This window comes from Tachyglossus aculeatus, chromosome 19, assembly GCF_015852505.1.
Source record: "Tachyglossus aculeatus isolate mTacAcu1 chromosome 19, mTacAcu1.pri, whole genome shotgun sequence".
Lineage (NCBI taxonomy): Eukaryota > Metazoa > Chordata > Mammalia > Monotremata > Tachyglossidae > Tachyglossus > Tachyglossus aculeatus.
In genome coordinates, this window is record NC_052084.1 from 2,157,268 (window position 1) to 2,175,315 (window position 18,048).

Sequence of the window (18,048 nt, forward strand, 5' to 3'; positions counted from 1 at the left end):
CACGGGGGGCACACAGTTTTAATCCCCATTTTACAGATGAGGTAACTGAGGCCCAGAGAAATTAAGTGACCTGCCCAAGGTCACACAGCCAACAAGTGGCGGAGCCGGGATTTGAACCGATGACCTCTGACTCCAAAGCCCGGGCTCTTTCCGCTGAGCCACGCTGCTTCTCTGATGTGACCATCAGGCCTCGGACGATAGCCAATTGTCAGCTGGGTGACTTTGGGCAAGTCCACTTCTCTGGGCCTCAGTTCCCTCATCTGTAAAATGGGGATTACGATTGTGAGCCCCACGAGGGGCAACCTGATCACCTTGTATCCCCCCCAGCTCTTAGAACAGTGCTTTGAACATAGTAAGCGCTTAACAAATGCCATTATTATTATTATTATCAGATTATGAATGAGTACAACCTCAAGAAGCTTGCTGTGTATTTTGAATTTAATTCCACCCATCTGTTTCAAGTGTCTCCTTTGCTCTGTTCTTCCCTTCCGGCAGACTGCTCAAGGTGGGGGCCATCGGACGCTTCTCTACGGACATGCCATCTTGCTACGCCATTCCTACAGTGGTATGGTGAGTGACTAGCCCCCTTCCCCAATAACTTGCATCCTTAGAGGGGCTTTTATTTCCCCAGGAGAGCTTCCACATTGCTAATCTCATTTTATCCTCCCGCTATCCCAGAGGGGAAGCTGAGGACCAGAAAGGTTGAGTGGTCTTGGTCAAAGTCACCTAGCCGGACAGGGGCAGAGGTGGGTTGAAAATCCAGGCCCTTTGACTTGCCCCCTTTCTCAATGGGCTTCTCTAAGCGCTTACTATGTGCTAGGCGCTTCACAAACTATTGAAATAGATATTTTGTTAATGATGTGCATTTAGCTTTAATTCTATTTGTTCTGACAACTTGACACCTGTCCACATGTTTTGTCTTGTCGTCTGTCTCTCCCTGAACCCGTTGTTGGCTAGGGACCATCTCTATCTGTTGCCGACTTGGACTTCCCAAGCGCTTAGTCCAGTGCCTTGCACACAGTCAGCGCTCAATAAATACGATTGATTGAATGAATGACTGAATACAAGCTACTCAAGTTGGACGTAGTCCCTGACATGAGGCTCACGGTCGTATTTCCCATTTTACAGAGGAGGGAAGTGAGGCCCAGAGAAGTGAAATAGCTTGCCCAAGGTCACACAGCAGACAAGTGGAGGAGCCAGGATTAGAACCCAGGTCCTTCTGACGCCCAGGCCCAGGCTCTAGCCATCAGGCCGTGATCCCTCAAAGATAAGGTGGCTCAACGGAAGGAGCCCGGGCTTTAGAGTCAGAGGTCATGGGTTCAAATTCCGGCTCTGCCAATTGTCAGCTGTGTGACTTTGGACAAGTCACTTAACTTCTCTGGGCCTCAGTTCCCTCATCTGTAAAATGGGGATTAAGACTGTGAGCCCCACGTGGGACAACCTGATTACCTTGTATCTCCCCCAGCGCTTAGAACAGTGCTTTGCACATAGTAAGTGCTTAATAAAAATGCCATTATTATTATTATTATTATTGTTATAAGGCTGTTTTCTCTTCTTTGTTGTAGATAGGAAGGCAGTCCAAGATCCAGGTGGCCCAGAGTTTTTATTTTTATTTTTTGCAAAAGCGAGCGTTCAAAAAATTCTCCCAACTGGCCTTACCATGCAGACTCTCCTTTCATTCCTCTTTTCCCCAACCTAATCATTATGGTTTTTGTTAAGCGCTTACTATGTGCCAGGCACTGTTCTAAGCACTGAGAACATCATTCCTTGTGCTCTTCCTTCCTCCCATCTTTTTAGCTACTTTGCAGGCATGGGAGAGTATATTGGACATAAAAGGCACCAATCCCTGCCCTCAAGGAGTTTCCAGCATAACAGGGAAGACTTTGCCCTGGTCTTTTTTGTTTGTTTGTTTGGTATTTAAACGCTTACAATGTGTCAAACACTATTCTAAGCGCTGGGGTAGATACAGGTTCATCAGGTTGGCCCCAGTCTCTGCCCCCCATGGGGCTCATAGTCTAAGTTGGAGGGAATAGGTTTTAATTCCCATTTTGCAGGCAAAGTAACTGAGGCATAGGGGAGTTAGGTGACTTGCCCAAGGCCACACAGGAAGCAGTTGGCAGAGCCAGGATGAGAAGCCAGATAATAATAATAATAATGATGGCATTTATTAAACACTTACTATGTGCAAAGCACTGTTCTAAGCGCTGGGGAGGTTACAAGGTGATCAGGTTGTCCCTCAGGGGGCTCACGGTCTTCATCCCCATTTTACAGATGAGGTAACTGAGGCACAGAGAAGTCAAGTGACTTGCCCAAAGTCACCCAGCTGACAATTGGCGGGGTTTGAACCCAGGACCTCTGATTCCAAAGCCCATGCTCTTTCCACTGAGCCATGCTGCAGATCTTCTGATGATCAGATCCTTGCTCTTTCCACGAGGCCGTGCTACTTTTCTTGGGCTCTCTCCCTCTTTTTCTCTCTCTTTCTTCCCCTGGGTTGTGCAGATGCAGTGGGATGGCCGAGAAGAGATGGCCTCCCGCCCCCCGTTTCCCCTGGCAGCCGCCTCCGTGACAGGCCTCGAGATTTCAGACTGAGAGCCCCGCGGGGATCAAAGTCCGACAAGGCGGACCTGTGCTTCTCTCTTTCCAGTACCTCTGCTGTCTCTCCACCACGCGGTCTTCCACGGATAAGCTGGCGTTCGATGTCGGGCTGCAGGAAGACACGACAGGTGAGCCGCGAGGTGGGGGCCGGGGGCCGGGGGGGGTGCTCACTGTGCTCCTTGAGCACCCGGCTGACGGTCTCCCCCTCTGCCCTGCAGGAGAGGCCTGCTGGTGGATTATCCACCCCGCCTCCAAACAGCGATCCGAGGGGGAAAAGGTGCGGGTCGGCGACGACCTGATCCTCGTCAGCGTCTCCTCCGAGCGGTACCTGGTACGTCCAGAACGCGGGATGCCCCGATCCGAGTTTGCGGCCTGCAGCGGACGTCCCGCAGATTCCGGGGGAGCGGCCCCCGCGGAGCTGTACCTTCCCAAGCGCTTAGTACAGTCCTCTGCACACAGTAAAGCCTTAATAAATACGATCGAACGGATGCGTGGCCGAGCACCGAGTAGCGATGAGTGCCGTCTGCCTAGCAAGCCAGAGTGTGACGCAGCGCTTAGTACAGTGGCACATAGTAAGCGCTTAACAAATACCATCGTTATTATTAGGGCGACCTTGGTGGGTCTGTCCGTGGTCTTGAAAGCTGGCTCTTAATAATAATGATGATGGTATTAAGTGCTTACCATGTTCTAAGCCCTGGGGTAGATCCAAGCTAAGCAGGTTAGATACGGTCCCTGTCCTGCGTGGGACTCCCAGTCTTAATCCCCATTTTCACAGATGAGGCAACGGAGGCCCAGAGAAGTGAAGTGACTTCCCCGAGGTCCCACAGCAGATAAGTGGCAGAGCCGGAATTAGAACCCGGGTCCTTTTGACTTCCAGGACCTTGGTCTAGCCACTAGGTCATGCCTTGATGCCATGATTCATTCATTCATTCAATGGTAATAATAATAATAATAATGATGATGACATTTAAGTGCTTACTATGTGCAAAGCACTGTTCTAAGCGCTGGGGAGGTTACAAGGTGATCAGGTTGTCCCCTGGGGGGCTCACAGTCTTAATCCCCATTTTTCCAGATGAGGGAACTGAGGCCCAGAGAAGGGAAGTGACTTGCCCAAAGTCACACAGCTGACAATTGGCGGAGCCGGGATTCGAACCGTGACCTCTGACTCCAAAGCCCGGGCTCTTTCCACTGAGCAACGCTGCTTCTCTATTCTCTAAATACCATTCTCTAAGTGGTATTTACTAAGCACTTACTGTGTGCAGAGCACTGTACTAAGCACTTGGGAAAATACAATACAACAATAAACAGTGACAATTCCTACCCACAACAAACTCACCGAGCCCCATATGGGACAGGGACTATCTCCAACTGGATTTGCCTGTATCCACCCCAGTGCTTAATACAGTGCCTTGCACATAGTAAGTGCTTAACAAATACCACTATTATTATTATTATTATTATTATTATTATTATTATTATTATTAGAGTGGCTTGCAAATAAGCAAGGGAGGTCCATCTCCTCTTTGCAGGTTCTCAGAGCAGGGGATGGGTCAGAAATCCGAGCCCTGCTGATTCAGGCCATGATGGAGACTGTTGTTTCGTTTCTATTATTATTATGGTTTTTGCAGAGCGCCTACTATGTGCCAAATGCTGGGGCTAGATAGAAGATAATCAGGTCAGCTGCAGTCCCTGTCCAATTTGGGACTCACAGTCCAAGTAAGCAGGAGGACAGGCATTGAATCTCCATTCTACAGATGAAGAAACTGAGGCCCAGAGCAGTTCATTGACTTGCCCGAGATCCCACAGCGGGCAACTGCACCGTGGCTCAGTGGAAAGAGCCCGGGCTTTGGAGTCAGAGGTCACAGGTTCAAATCCCGGCTCCACCACTTACCAGCTGGGTGACTGTGGGCAAGTCATGTAACTTCTCTGGGCCTCAGTTCCCTCATCTGTAAAATGGGGATGAAGACTGGGAGCCCCCCGTGGGACAACCTGATCACTTTGTTAACCTCCCCAGCACCTAGAACAGTTGCACATGGTAAGTGCTTAATAAATGCTATCATTAACTGGCCAAGTCGGGATTAGAACTCGGGTCCTTGGACTCCTGGGCCCGGGTCCTTTCCGCTAGGCCGTGCTACCCTCCTCTGGTAACGGGAGAAACAGCCCTGATGCTTCCTGGGTTGGCAAACGGGGCGAGGGTGGGCTCAGCGTGGTTACGGACGGTGCCCCCTCCCCAGGGGCAGAGGTGGTGGGCGCGGGAAGCGTCCGGTGACCTGAGGGTCGGAGGGAAATGCAGTGGCATTAAGAGGGAGCTCCTCTGAGCTCCTTGTTGTTGAATCGTCCTCTCCCAAGCGCTTAGTACAGTGCTTTGTGTACAGTAAGCCCTCAATAAATACGATCGAATGCATGGGAAGCAGCGTGGCTCAGTGGAAAGAGCCCGGGCTTTGGAGTCAGAGGTCGTGGGTTCCAATCCCGTCCCTGCCGCTTGTCAGCTGGGTGACTTTGGGCTTCACCTTTCTGAGCCTCAGTTACCTCATCTGTAAAATGGGGATTAAGACTGTGAGCCCCACGTGGGACAACCTGATCACTTGGTATCCCCCCCCAGCGCTTAGAACAGTGGTCTGCACATAGTAAGCGCTTAACAAATGCCATCATCATTATTATTATTGTTATTATTGGAGGCCGTTACGGGTCTCTCTGTGCCCGGCGTATAATGCAGCGTCCGTGATGTTGTCCAGTGGAACCCGAGGGAGCACGGGCTTCCTTATTTCCGGCCGGGGGGAGGCCCACGATGACCGGCTCCCTCCGTCCCCGGTGTCTCCTCCCAGCACCTCTCTTACGGCAATGGGACCTTGCACGTGGACGCCGCCTTTCAACAGACCCTGTGGAGCGTGGCTCCCATCAGCTCCGGGAGCGAAGCCGCCCAAGGTGAGAGAGACCGCAGCCCTCTTGGGCCGGGGACCCTGGTTTGGTTTTTCTTTTTTCCCCTCAGCGGTATTTGCTCATTCATTCACTCAATCGTATTCATTGAGCGCTTACTGTGTGCAGAGCACTGGACTAAGCGCTTAGGAAGTCCAAGTTGGCAGCATATAGAGACGGTCCCTACCCAACAGGGGGCTCACAGTCTAGAAGGGGGAGACAGAGAACAAAACAGAACATATTAACAAAATAAAATCAATAGAATAAATATGTACAAATAAAATAGAGTAATAAATACGTACAAACATATATACATATATACAGGTCCTGTGGGGAGGGGAAGGAGGTAAGGTTGGGGGGGATGGAGAGGAAGGAGGGGGCTCAGTCTGGGAAGGCCTCCCGGAGGAGGTGAGCTCTCAGTAGGGCCTTGTTAAGCGCTTACTGTGCACCAGGCACTGTACTAAGCGCTGGGGTGGCGACAAGCTAATCAGGTTGGATACAGTCCATGTTCCACGTGGGGCTCGCGGTTTTAATCCCCATTTTACATATGAAGTGAGTAGTCCACAGAGGGGCTTGGCTGCCTAGAGAAGCAGTGTGGCCTAGTGGCTAGAGCCCGGCCCAGTGAGTCAGGACTTGGGTTCTGATCCCAGCTCTGCCGCTTGTCTGCTGGGTGGCCTTGGCTAACTCACTTCCCTTCTCTGGGCCTCGGTTCTCTGTCTCCCCCTTTTAGACTGTGAGCCCACTGTTGGGTAGGGACTGTCTCTATATGTTGCCAATTTGTACTTCCCAAGCGCTTAGTACAGTGCTCTGCACATAGTAAGCGCTCAATAAATACGATTGATGATGATGATGATGATGATGAAAATGGGGATTGAGAGGGTGAGCCCCACGTGGGACAGGGACTGTGTCCAGCTCGATTTGCTTGTATCCACCCCAGCACTTAGTACAGTGCCTAGCACACAGAGGAAGTGCTTAAGCAGTGTGGCTCAGTGGAAAGAGCCCGGGCTTTGGAGTCAGAGGCCATGAGTTCAAATCCCGGCTCTGCCGATTGTCAGCTGTGTGACTTTGGGCAAGTCACTTCACTTCTCTGGGCCTCAGTTAAGACTGTGAGCCCCCCGTGGGACAACCTGATCACCTTGTAACCTCCCCAACGCTTAGAACAGTGCTTTGCACATAGTAAGTGCTTAATAAATGCCATTATTATTATTATTAATAATAATAAATGCCATTGTTATGTGGGACAGGGGCCACGTCTGATCCGATTAACTTGTGTCTACCCCAGTGCTTAGTGTGGTGCCTAGCACGTAGTAAACACTTAACAAATACTGCAACTATTATTATTATTCTGGCTAGTGGTTCTAATACTTCAGGGCTCTGGGTTCTTTCATCAGTGTGATAATAATAATAATAATGATAATAATAATGGCATTTATTAAGTGCTTACTTTGTGCAAAGCACTGTTCTAAGCGCTGGGGAGGTTACAAAGTGATCAGGTTGTCCCACAGGGGGCTCACAATCTTCATCCCCACTTTACAGGTGAGGGCACTGAGGCACAGAGAAGTGAAGTGTCTTGCCCAAAGTCACACAGCTGACAATTGGTAGAGCCGGGATTTGAACCCATGACCTCTGACTCCAAAGCTCGGGCTCTTTCCACTGAGCCACGCTGCTTCTCAGCGCTTACAATAGAACAAGAAATGGACACTTTCCCTGCCCGCAACAAGCTTACAGCCTAGAAGTGAGTCAGTAAGGGGTTTCCTCATGTTCTCCAGGATACCTGATCGGCGGGGACGTGCTCAGGTTACTGCACGGACACATGGATGAATGTCTGACGGTGCCCTCGGGGGAGCACGGCGAGGGACAGCGGAGGTCAGTGTGCCCCCCGCCCCCAGGGGAAAGAGTGGGGAGGTGGAGGCACAGGGAGGTTTCCCGTCTTGGGGGTGGGGTCAGTGTTCATGGAACTACTATCCCGGACTTCTTGGCTTCTGCCCCACTGACGGCGTGGGTAGCCGGACTTTCCGGGTGGGACTGGCCGAAAGACCCCGGGCTCGAGATTTCGGCCTGCTCCGGTTCTGGCCTCTTCCCATCCGGTTCACATCCGCCGAGGACGCCCAACACAGGGTCACAAACCTTCCACCCGCTTGCGGGCGAATCACCACCGGATTTGTCTCCTGTTATCACCTCAAGCCTTCTAAGACCCAGTTGCGTCCTCAGCATCAGCCAGCCGGGTTTGTGGTTTTACCCGGATTGCGATTATCTCGGAAGAGATCCCTCCCCCGGGCCAGGCGTAGGGAACTGGAAGCGGCGGGATGTTGGCATCTCAAAACCCAGTGGCTCCTGGCTAACGTGCAGTCTGAAATTGAGCGGTTCTTCGGCGTTTGCTAGCCCTTGGCCCTCACTCCGCGTTGGGAAGCTCCACAGGCATCCGAAACAAAAGAGCTTTGATTTTCTCATCCCCCTTCTCAACGAAGGGCTCATTTTGGGCATTCAGGAGTGAACAGTCTTGGAGAACACAAGGGTACCAGCTCCTTGATGTCCCCGTTCCTCCGTGAGGGTCGAGTTCTTAGAGAACACAAGGTTACCAGCTCCTTGATGTCCCTGTTCCTCCGTGAGGGTCGAACTCTTAGAGAACACAAGGTTACTGGCTCCTTGATGTCCCCGTTCCACCGTGAGGGTCGAGCTTTCATCTCCTGGGCCACAGTCCCGCCAGTGTGAAGGACAGATTCCTCCCCTGGACCGTGAGATCGCTGAGGGCACGGATTGTGTTCAGCTGTACACTCCCAGAAGCTTAGTAGTGTCCTCCGCAGAGAAAACGTGCAATCAATACCTTTCCTCGATTCCCGACTGACGGAGGGCATTTTAGAAAGTCATCAAAGGAATTAGGATTACCCAAGCATTTCTAAAAGGGAGAGAAAAGGCGCTTAATGCGGTCCTCCGCAGAGAAAGCGCGCAATCAATACATTTTCTCGATTCCTGACTGATGGGGGGCATTTTAGAAAGTCACCAAAGGAATTAGGATTACCCAAGCATTTCTAAAAGGGAGAGAAAAGGCGCTTAATGCGGTCCTCCACAGAGAAAGCTTGCAATCAATACTCTTCCTCGATTCCTGACCGATGGGGCAATTTTAGAAAGTCATTAAAAGATTTAGGATTATCAAAGCATTCTAAAAGGGGAAGAAGGTATTTACGTATTATAAACAATCCATAACCGTGTGAACGCTTGGCCAAATAAATACCATTAATGAGGAGAACCCGTGGTGGTTTTCATCGTTACGGTGAGATAACCACAACCCTTCTGGTTAGAAATTCTGTCCCCACGGAGGTTTTTAGATCTATTAAATAGACGTGAGTCTGTGGGAGATTGAAACACGCCGGAAAAGGCCATTTTGTGGCCGAGGGGGAATTGACGGTCTTAAGGCAGCAATTGGCTTTGACAGTGACAATCGAAATGTCCAAATTAAGTTGTTGAGAGTAAGTATACGCTGTTTCCAATCTGGCATTTCTCACTGTTATTACACTTGGGGCACAGAAGTCCGTCTGCTTTTACTGAAGCAGGTGTGACTTGATCGACCAGCTGTTTATCTCCTCCGCAGTCATCAGTGAACAGAACAAATTCAAAGAGTGAAGGGTCTCAAGCAAGTGTCCTTGGTGGTGGTGGGTTTTGTTTTTGTTTTAACAGAACTGTCCATTACGAAGGAGGGGCTGTTTCTATTCACGCCCGTTCCCTGTGGAGGCTCGAGACCCTAAGAGTTGCGTAAGTAAAGGGATGTCTTGGACTCAGTAATTGCGGCAGAGAACTCAAATGCCGTTGGGCTGGGCCTTTCAATCCAGGAAGAAAGTTGCCAAATTTGAGTGGCGATTGGAAGACCATGTGTGATGGAGGCTCTCAGAGGTCTGCCTTTGAGAAGAAAGGGAGAGCGGGGAAGAATCCTTAATTTCGGTATTGATGGTCACCATAATCTTTATGAAATGCTTATTATGTGCTGATCTCTGGGGGAGATACAAGGTGACCAAATCGAACCCTGCCCCTGTCCAACTCAAGTCTGAGGGAGGAAGCTCGAAGGTACCGTATCCCCATTTTATGGATGAAGAAACCGAGGCCCAGAGAGGTTTTGTGTCACCCAGCAGGCCAGCCTAAGCCCCTCCGCTAGATTGTAAACTCCTCCAGGGCAGGGATCGTGTCTGCCAACTCTACAGTCCTCTCCTCTGCGCTGATAGTCCAGTGCTCTATGCACAGTTAGCGCTCAGTAAACACCACTGATTGATTGCTTGATTGGCAGAGATGGGACTAGAACTCGGGTCTCCTGACTCCAGGTTCCCTGCTCTTTCCATTATTCATTCAATCGTATTTATTGAGCGCTTATTGTGTGCAGAGCACTGTCCTAAGCACTTGGCAAGTACAATTGGGCAACAAATAGAGACAGTCCCTACCCAACGACGGGCATTAGGCTGCACTGTCTCAGACCGTGAGCTCAGTGTGGGTGGGAACATGTCTGTTTGTTGTTCTGTTGTATTCTCCCAAGCGTTTAGTATAGTGCTTTGGACATAGTAAGCGCTCAGTAAATACGATTGAATGAATGAACGAAGGCCCGGAATGAAAGATCCAATTTGGGGGCTGAGTGGATGGGGAATGAAAGAACTCTAATGAAGTGCCTGCCAGTTTTATTAATAATAATAGTATATCTGTTAGCGCTTACTGTGTGCTAAGCACTGTTCCGTGTGCTGGGAAAGATAGCACCTAGGCAGTTTAGACTCTGTCCCTGTCCCACAGGGGGTTCACAGTTCAATCAGTAAGTGTTCAATAAATACGATTGAATGAATGAATGTACTCTCTGAGGACCGGGCATTGTACTCGGTGCTGTGTCATGGGGAGGACACTGAATTGGGTGCCCACCATGGGTGGGGAACTATTTAGTCCCCCTTGAAGGCAGAGAAGTGTATTGAGTGTTTGCTGTCATGGCCATCTTTGCAAATGTGTACCTAGAACTGGATTCTCTTTCCTCAGACGTTCGCCCGAAATGACAGTAAAATTAGGAATTCCTTCCTAAACCTGAGACGATTGAAAGACATTCCGAAGGCCCAAACCCCAACTTCCACTCACATTTACTATCCTATTTATTTTGTTAACGATGTGCATCTAGCTTTATTTCTATTTATTCTGACGACTTGACGCCTGTCCGCATGTTTTGTCTTGTCGTCCGTCTCCCCCTTCTAGACTGTGAGCCCGTTGTTGGGTAGGGACCGTCTCTAGATGTTGCCGACTCGGACTTCCCAAGCGCTTCGTCCAGTGCTCTGCACACAGTAAGCGCTCAATAAATACGATTGAATGAATGAATGAATTCCACTCAGAGCAGGAAGCCGTGTTGGCGGCCGGCCTTTTCCCATCCCTCCGCAGGATGCTACCGAAACACAGTTCCTCACCCGGAGTGGCTAAATTCATTTTTCAAGCTCAGTGGCGTGTTGCCAGAGGCCCTTTGGTGATGGGGGAAATCACTCCGCGATGAGCTCCACTCAGCCTCCAAATTGGAGGAGTGGAGCTCAGCCTCCAAATCGGATCCCACCTACATGGGCTTGAGGGTTTTCCAGCCAACCCCGGCGACAGGGTGGGGAGTTCATTCATTCAATCGTATTTACTGAGCACTTACTGGGTGCAGAACACTGTAGTAAGCACTTGGGGAATAATTGGGTCATCAGAGTCACACAGCGGAGGTTAGTTCTGACCGGCAAGCGGCCTCCCCTTCCTCTGACACGAGCCATTCACCACATGCCAAATCACAGAGGATACTAATCGATCAGTCGTATTTCTTGAGCTCTTTCTGTGTGCAGAGCACTGGACTGAACGCTTGGGAGTGTACGATATAACGATATAACAGATGTATTCCCCGCTCACAGTGAGCTGACGGCCTAGAAGGGGAGAACACTTAGAGATCTGGCCTGGGTCTCTCCGGCATCGGGTAATGGTGGTCCTGCTGGGTGACCTCGGGCGAGTCACTTAAGTTCTCTGTGCCTCGGTTCCCTCACCTGTCAAATGGGGATTAAGACTGTGAGACAGGACCCCAGCGCTTAGAACAGTGCGTGATGCAGAGTAAGCGCTTAACAGATACCATTAAAAAAAAAGGCAGCACAGCGTGGTGGATAGAGTACGTGCCTGGGAGACATCCCTGGGTTTTACTCCTGGCTCTGCCATTTTTCTGCTGTGTTATCTCGGCAAGTCACTTCGCTTCTCTGGGCCTCAGTGACCTCATCCGTAACATTCATTCATTCAGTCATATTTATTGAGCGCTTACTGTGGGCAGAGCACTGTACTAATCAGTCAATCAATCAGTCGTATTTATTGAGCGCTTACTGTGTGCAGAACACTGTACTAAGCACTTGGGAAGTCCAAGTTGGCAACATATAGAGACGGTCCCTACCCAACAGTGGGCTCACAGTCTAGAAGGGGGAGACAGGCGTTAATACCATCAGAGTAAATAGAATTATAGCTATATACACATCATTAATAAAATCAATAGAGTAATATAAATAAATACAAAGGGGGATTAAGACCGTGAGCCCCATGTGGGACAAGGACTGTGTTTGACCTGATCAGCTAGTGTCGGCCCCAGCGCTTAGTCCAGTGTCCGGCATGTTAGCAGGCGCTGAACAAATGCCATAAAAAATGGAAAATGTGCTGAAGGTGTCTCCCAGAGATTTTGGGCCTCCGGTCCTGCAGGAACACGTGCACCTGCCACGTATTGATTGATTGATCGATCGATCAATTGGCTTTTCCGACCAGGTGGAGCGGAAGTCACATCCGGTGGGGACAGTCGTTCAGACTCCGGCATATAACCACAGGGAAGTACCTGAGCCTCATGGAAGACAAAAGCCTCTTGCTGATGGACAAGGAGAAGGCCGACGTCAAGTCCACCGCGTTTTGCTTCCGCTCGTCCAAGGTAACAATAATAATAACAACGGTGGTGTTTGTTAAGCGCTTACTACGTGCCAGGCACTGTACTAAACACTGGGGCGGGTACAAGCAACAGAGCCCACAGAGGGCTCACAGTCAGGGGAAGCAGCACGGCTCAGTGGAAAGAGCGCGGGCTTTGGAGTCAGAGGTCATGGGTTCGAATCCCAGCTCCGCCACATGTCTGCTGTGTGACCTTAGGCAAGTCACTTCATTTCTCTGAGCCTCAGTTCCCTCATCTGTAAAATGGGGATTAAGACTGTGAGCCCCACGTGGGACAACCTGATCACCTTGTATCCCCCCCAGTGCTTAGAACAGTGCTTTGCACATAGTAAGCACTTAACAAATACCATTATTATTATTATTATTATTATTATTCTGCAGAGGAGGGAACTGAGGCACAGAGAAATCACACTTGCCTGTGGTGTGGCTCGGGGCAAGTCACTTGACTTCTCTGGGCCTCAGCTGCCTCACCTGTAAAATTGGAATTAAGACTGAGAGTCCAGTGTGGGACACAGAATGGGCCCAACCTGATTATTTGTCCCAGTGCTTAGAACAGTGCCTGGCATATAGTGAGCACTTAAAAGATACCATAAATAAGGTTGCACACAGGCCCTGTCCCACATGGGGATCCCAGGCTAAGTGGGAGAGAGGAGGATTTAATCCCCATTGTACAAAGCAGCAGCATGGCTTAGTGGAAAGAGCCCGGGCTTGGGAGTCAGAGGTCATGGGTTCGAATCCCAGCTCTGCCACTTGTCAGCCCTGTGACTTTGGGCAAATCAGTTAACTTCTCTGTGCCTCAGTTACCTCTTCTGTAAAACGGGGATTAAGATCGTGAGCCCCACGTGAGGAAACCTGATTAATCCTTTATCTGCCCCAGTGCTTAGAACAGTGCTTGGCACATAGTAAGTGCTTAACAAATACCATCATTAGTATTAAATGAGGTACAGAGTGAAGTTACTTGCTCAGCAAGCAATTGACAGAGTCGGGATTAGAAACCAGGTATCTAGACACCAAACTTATCTCTAGGCTAGAAAAGCAGCGTGGCTCAGTGGAAAGAACACGGGCTTTGGAGTCAGAGGTCATGGGCTCAAATCCCGGCTCTACGAATTGTCAGCTGTGTGGCTTTGGGCAAGTCACTTAACTTCTCTGTGCCTCAGTTACCTCATCTGTAAAATGGGGATTAAGACTGTGAGCCCCATGTGGGACAACCTGATCACCTTGCAACCTCCCCAGCGTTTAGAACAGTGCTTGGCACATAGCAAGCACTTAATAAATGCCATTATTATTATTATTACAGGCTGTAAGCGCATTAATAATAATAATAATAATAATAATAATAGTGATAGTACTTGTTAAGCACTTACTATGTGCCAAGCACTGTTCTAAGTGCTGGGGTAGATACAAGGTCATCAGGTTGCCCCACGTGGGGCTCATTATGGGCAGGGAGCGTGTTTACCAACTCTGTTGTGCTCTCCCAAGCGCTTACTACAGTGCTCTGCACAGAGAAGGCGCTCAGTAAATACCATTGATGGTGTTGGTGATGAGGTCCTCTGATTCCAAGGCCCGTTCTCTTTTCACTAGGCTATGGTGCTTCTCGGCATTCTGGAGGGCCAGGTATTCCTTCCCAACACTTAGGGCAGTGCTTTGCGCCCGGTAAGAGCTTAATAAATATTATCATTACTTGTTCTGCAGTGGCAGTAGAGGCAGGGTGATCTAGTGGAAAAAGCAGAGGACTAGGATTTTGGGGTGACGTGAACAGTAGCCCCAGCTTGGCCACTGGCCTGGTGGGTGATCTTGACCTCTCCGGGCCTCAGTCTCCCCCTCTGTAAAAAGGGGATAAAGAACCTGTCCTCCCTAGCTCTTAGATTGTGAACCTCCTGGCTCATAGGGGCTGTGTTTGATCTGATTTGTGATCAGGTGAGCGAAGTGATTCGGTCAGTTATAAATGCTTAATAAGCACTTATCATTATTGTTGTTATTATTATTGTCTGAACCAAAGTACTCTGAGAAACCATATGCCTATAACCTAAAAGGAGAGAGGGTCGAAAGTCTCACCAAAAATGCAATAACATCTACTGGCTAATGCTACCCTCTGGTAGATTTTTCATAGACTATTTCCTTGGTCAATCAAATCTTGTTTGCTAAAATATCCAAGACTCGTTGTTCACTGGATGAAGTAGTAAAACTGGGAAATAAACCTCAGGAAACCCGCTGCCCGAAAACGGAATGATCTGCTCAGTTATTTAGGGAAATCTCACGGTGGGCGGCGGGGGCTTTCTGGTGGTGGTGATTTAGCTCAAATATTCCAGATAAAGGCGACACGATTAGTATAAATGGCTTCTCGAGATGAGAGGAGCAAGGTTTTCAAAGTAGGTAAGGCATTTCCTGAGGTTATACAAGCAATGGAAGGATCCTCTGGGATTCTGAGAGCGAAAAGTAGAAAAGGAGGGCGGGAGAAAGAGAGAAAGAAAACACTAGCTTAGAGGGCAGATCTGTGGGGAAGATAAGCTTAGTTTCACAGAATTCCTAATTGATTTGAACAGATGTGACAAAATCCAAATGTCATCTTGGCAAAGTAGCCCAAAAAGTAAGAGACAATGAAACTGTTAAGTACCTGCTCCCAGTGGGGAGCTGTTAGTGTACAGAGCAATCAATAAGCAATTCACAGTGGGGGCCCTTTGCACTGCACAGCTAAGGAGGTTTTTAATTAGAAGACCGGCACCCTGATAAAATGAGAATGTCTTCATTTTTAAAGGATCTGTCTGCTTTAGGTGATGCCCAAGTTAAAATGAAGAGTGCTTTAAGTGCCAAAGAATAATTATGGTACTTAAGCGCTTTGGTCCAGTCAACTCTGTTCTAACCGCTCGGGTGGATACAAGATAATAAGGTTGGACCCAGGGACCCACAGGGGGCTCACAGTCTAAGTAGGAGGGAGTAGGATTTATTCCTCATTTTCCGGATGAGGTGACGGAGGCACAGAGAAATGACTTGCCCAGGGTCACACAACAGACGAGTGGCGGAGCCGGAATGAGAACCTAAGTCCTCTGATTCCCCAGCTCTTTCCACTAGGCCAGCCTTCCTGCACTCTTGCTCACCAGATTTGCCTCGTTAATGGATTCTCAGTCTGTGGTCCCCAGAAATGCCTTTGCAATCAATGCCGTAGAGGAAAAATCCCAGTGACCTCAATCCTCATTCAAGCTTATAATAATAATAATAATAATAATAATAATAATAATAATAATAATAGCATTTATTAAGCACTTACTATGTGCAAAGCACTGTTCTAAGCCCTGGAGAGGTTACAAGGTGATCAGGTTGTCCCACACGGGGCTCACAGTTTTCATCCCTATTTTCCAGTTGAGGTAACTGAGGCCCAGAGAAGTGAAGTGACTTGCCCAAAGTCACACAGCTGACAATTAGCAGAGCCAGGATTCGAACCCATGACCTCTGACTCCAAAGCCCGGGCTCTTTCCACTGAGCCACGCTGCTTCTCTGTTATTCTGTTTCTTAGTGGAAAGAGCCTGGGTTTGGGAGTCAGAGGTCTGTGTCCAATCTGATGAGCGGCGCTTAGTGCAGTGCCTGGCACTTAGTAAGCGCTTGACTACCATAAAATAGAGTAATCAAACCAGAAAATCGAATGTACAATCGACTAAACCTTTCAGAGGCGCCAGCACGATCCTGAAGATGGCAGGGCTTGGAGAGAGAAATCTTTTGCACAAGCAGGGCACTCGTTCTCTTCAGATTCCGAGATCTGACAAGGGAGACAGGTGATAGCCCTCCACTCTAAATTCAAGGGAGGCCACACGTTAGAGAATATTTTAAAGCATTACCTACGGATGTCTTCATGAGGGGAAAAATATTTTACATAACAAAGACTGTCAGATGTGTTTTTGTGCACCTCTCTCTTACATAATCTCTTCCCTTTACTCTTTCCCAGAACTTTCAACAGCCACCTCCACACATTCAAGTGGGCTGAAACGTGTCAGTTTTAATCAGGTGGTGACTCTTGCCAACCTTTAAATGTTATGCTTCCGAGCGGTGAATTTTTTTTTTTAAGCTTCTAAACCCCACTGAGGCACCGTTCCCATTTGATTACCTTTGGGGTCATAAACATGACCTTTTCCCTCGGCAGTGCCATCTGCAGTGATGGGCAGCGTCAAAACGAGGGCAAGTTGCAGTCGAGTAGCATTTACCGCCCAAGAACCACGGGCGAGGCTGAAAAATCGCGAGAGCTAAAATTCCCTTCAGAGAGGGTCTGGATTTGGCCATTTTCATTTGGGGAACAAGGCTTTTAGAAATGGTGCTGCAGTAATCGGTTTGGGTGATGACCCCTGGAAACAGCATAATAATAATGATAATAATAATAATGATGATGGTATTTAAGCACTGTTCTAAGCGCTGGGGTAGATACAAGGTAAGCAGGCTGAATACAGTCCCTGTCCCACGTGGTGTTCACTGTCTCAATCATTCATTCATTTAATCGTATTTATTGAGCGCTTACTGTGTGCAGAGCACTGTACTAAGCGCTTGGGAAGTACAAGTTGGCAACAAATAGAGACAGTCCCTGCCCAACAACGGGCTCACAGTCTAGAAGTCTATAGTCTATAGTCAGAGTCTATAATCCCCATTATACGGATGAAGGAACTGAGGCCCGGAGAAGTGAAGTGACTCATCCAAGGACACAGAGTAGACATGTGGCAGAGCCGGGATTAGAACCCACATCCTCCGGCTCCCAAGCCTGCGCTCTTCCCTCTAGGCCAGTTGGGTTCCTTTCCCGCTTTTTGGAAACCTTCACGCCTCACTTCCTCCAGCTGCCCTCCTCTTTGCTGGGACACCATCTGCGTGGAGGCTTCAATGTACGAGCCAACGCCAAGCTCATTCCAAAGCCTCCAAACCTTTCCCCAAGGATGCCACATATGGCTGCTTGTAAGCCTCTCTTACCCCCATGACTCGATTCTGGGGCCGCTGCAGCCGTTTATTGCTTTGGGCTTCATTTTTCCCTTTTTACTTCCCCCCAGGTTTTTGCAAGGGATAATAATATCTGTGGACTTTGTTAGGCGCTTACTATGTGGCTCAGAGAAGCTATGCAGAGAAGCCGAGTGGCACAGTGGAAAGAGCACGGGCTTTGGAGTCAGAGGTCGTGGGTTCAAACCCGGGCTCTGCCAATTGTCAGCAAGTCACTTAACTTCTCTGGGCCTCAGTTATCTCATCTGTAAAATGGGGATTAAGACTGTGAGCCCCCCGAGGGACAACCTGATCACCCTGTAACCTCCCCAGCTCTTAGAACAGTGCTGTGCACATAGTAAGCGCTTAATAAATGCCATTATTAGTATTATTATGTGGCAGGCATTATAGTAAGCACTGGGGTAGATACAAGGTAATCAGGTTGGACACAGTCCGTGTCCCACATGGGGCTCACCGTCTCAATACCCATTTTACACTTGAGAGAACTGAGGCCTGGAGAAGTGAAGAGACTTGCCCAAGGTCCTGGAGCAGACAAGGGGCCGAGCCAGGATTTGAACCGCCACTAGGCCATGCTGCTTCTCATGCCAACTTGTACTTCCCAAGCACTTAGTACAGTGCTCTGCACACAGT

At 49.1% G+C, this 18,048-nt stretch overlaps 1 protein-coding gene across 1 annotated transcript in view; it reads left to right on the top strand.

Moving 5' to 3' along the window:
* The window catches only part of RYR2 (ryanodine receptor 2), a 307,123-nt gene that overhangs the window by 85,412 nt on the left and 203,663 nt on the right, over positions 1-18,048 (top strand). The window contains exons 6-12 of the mRNA XM_038761058.1: positions 496-570; positions 2,645-2,723; positions 2,814-2,926; positions 5,421-5,520; positions 7,281-7,377; positions 9,187-9,261; positions 12,283-12,439. Coding sequence (XP_038616986.1) covers positions 496-570; positions 2,645-2,723; positions 2,814-2,926; positions 5,421-5,520; positions 7,281-7,377; positions 9,187-9,261; positions 12,283-12,439 — 696 coding nt within the window. The remainder of the gene's footprint in view (positions 1-495; positions 571-2,644; positions 2,724-2,813; positions 2,927-5,420; positions 5,521-7,280; positions 7,378-9,186; positions 9,262-12,282; positions 12,440-18,048) is intronic.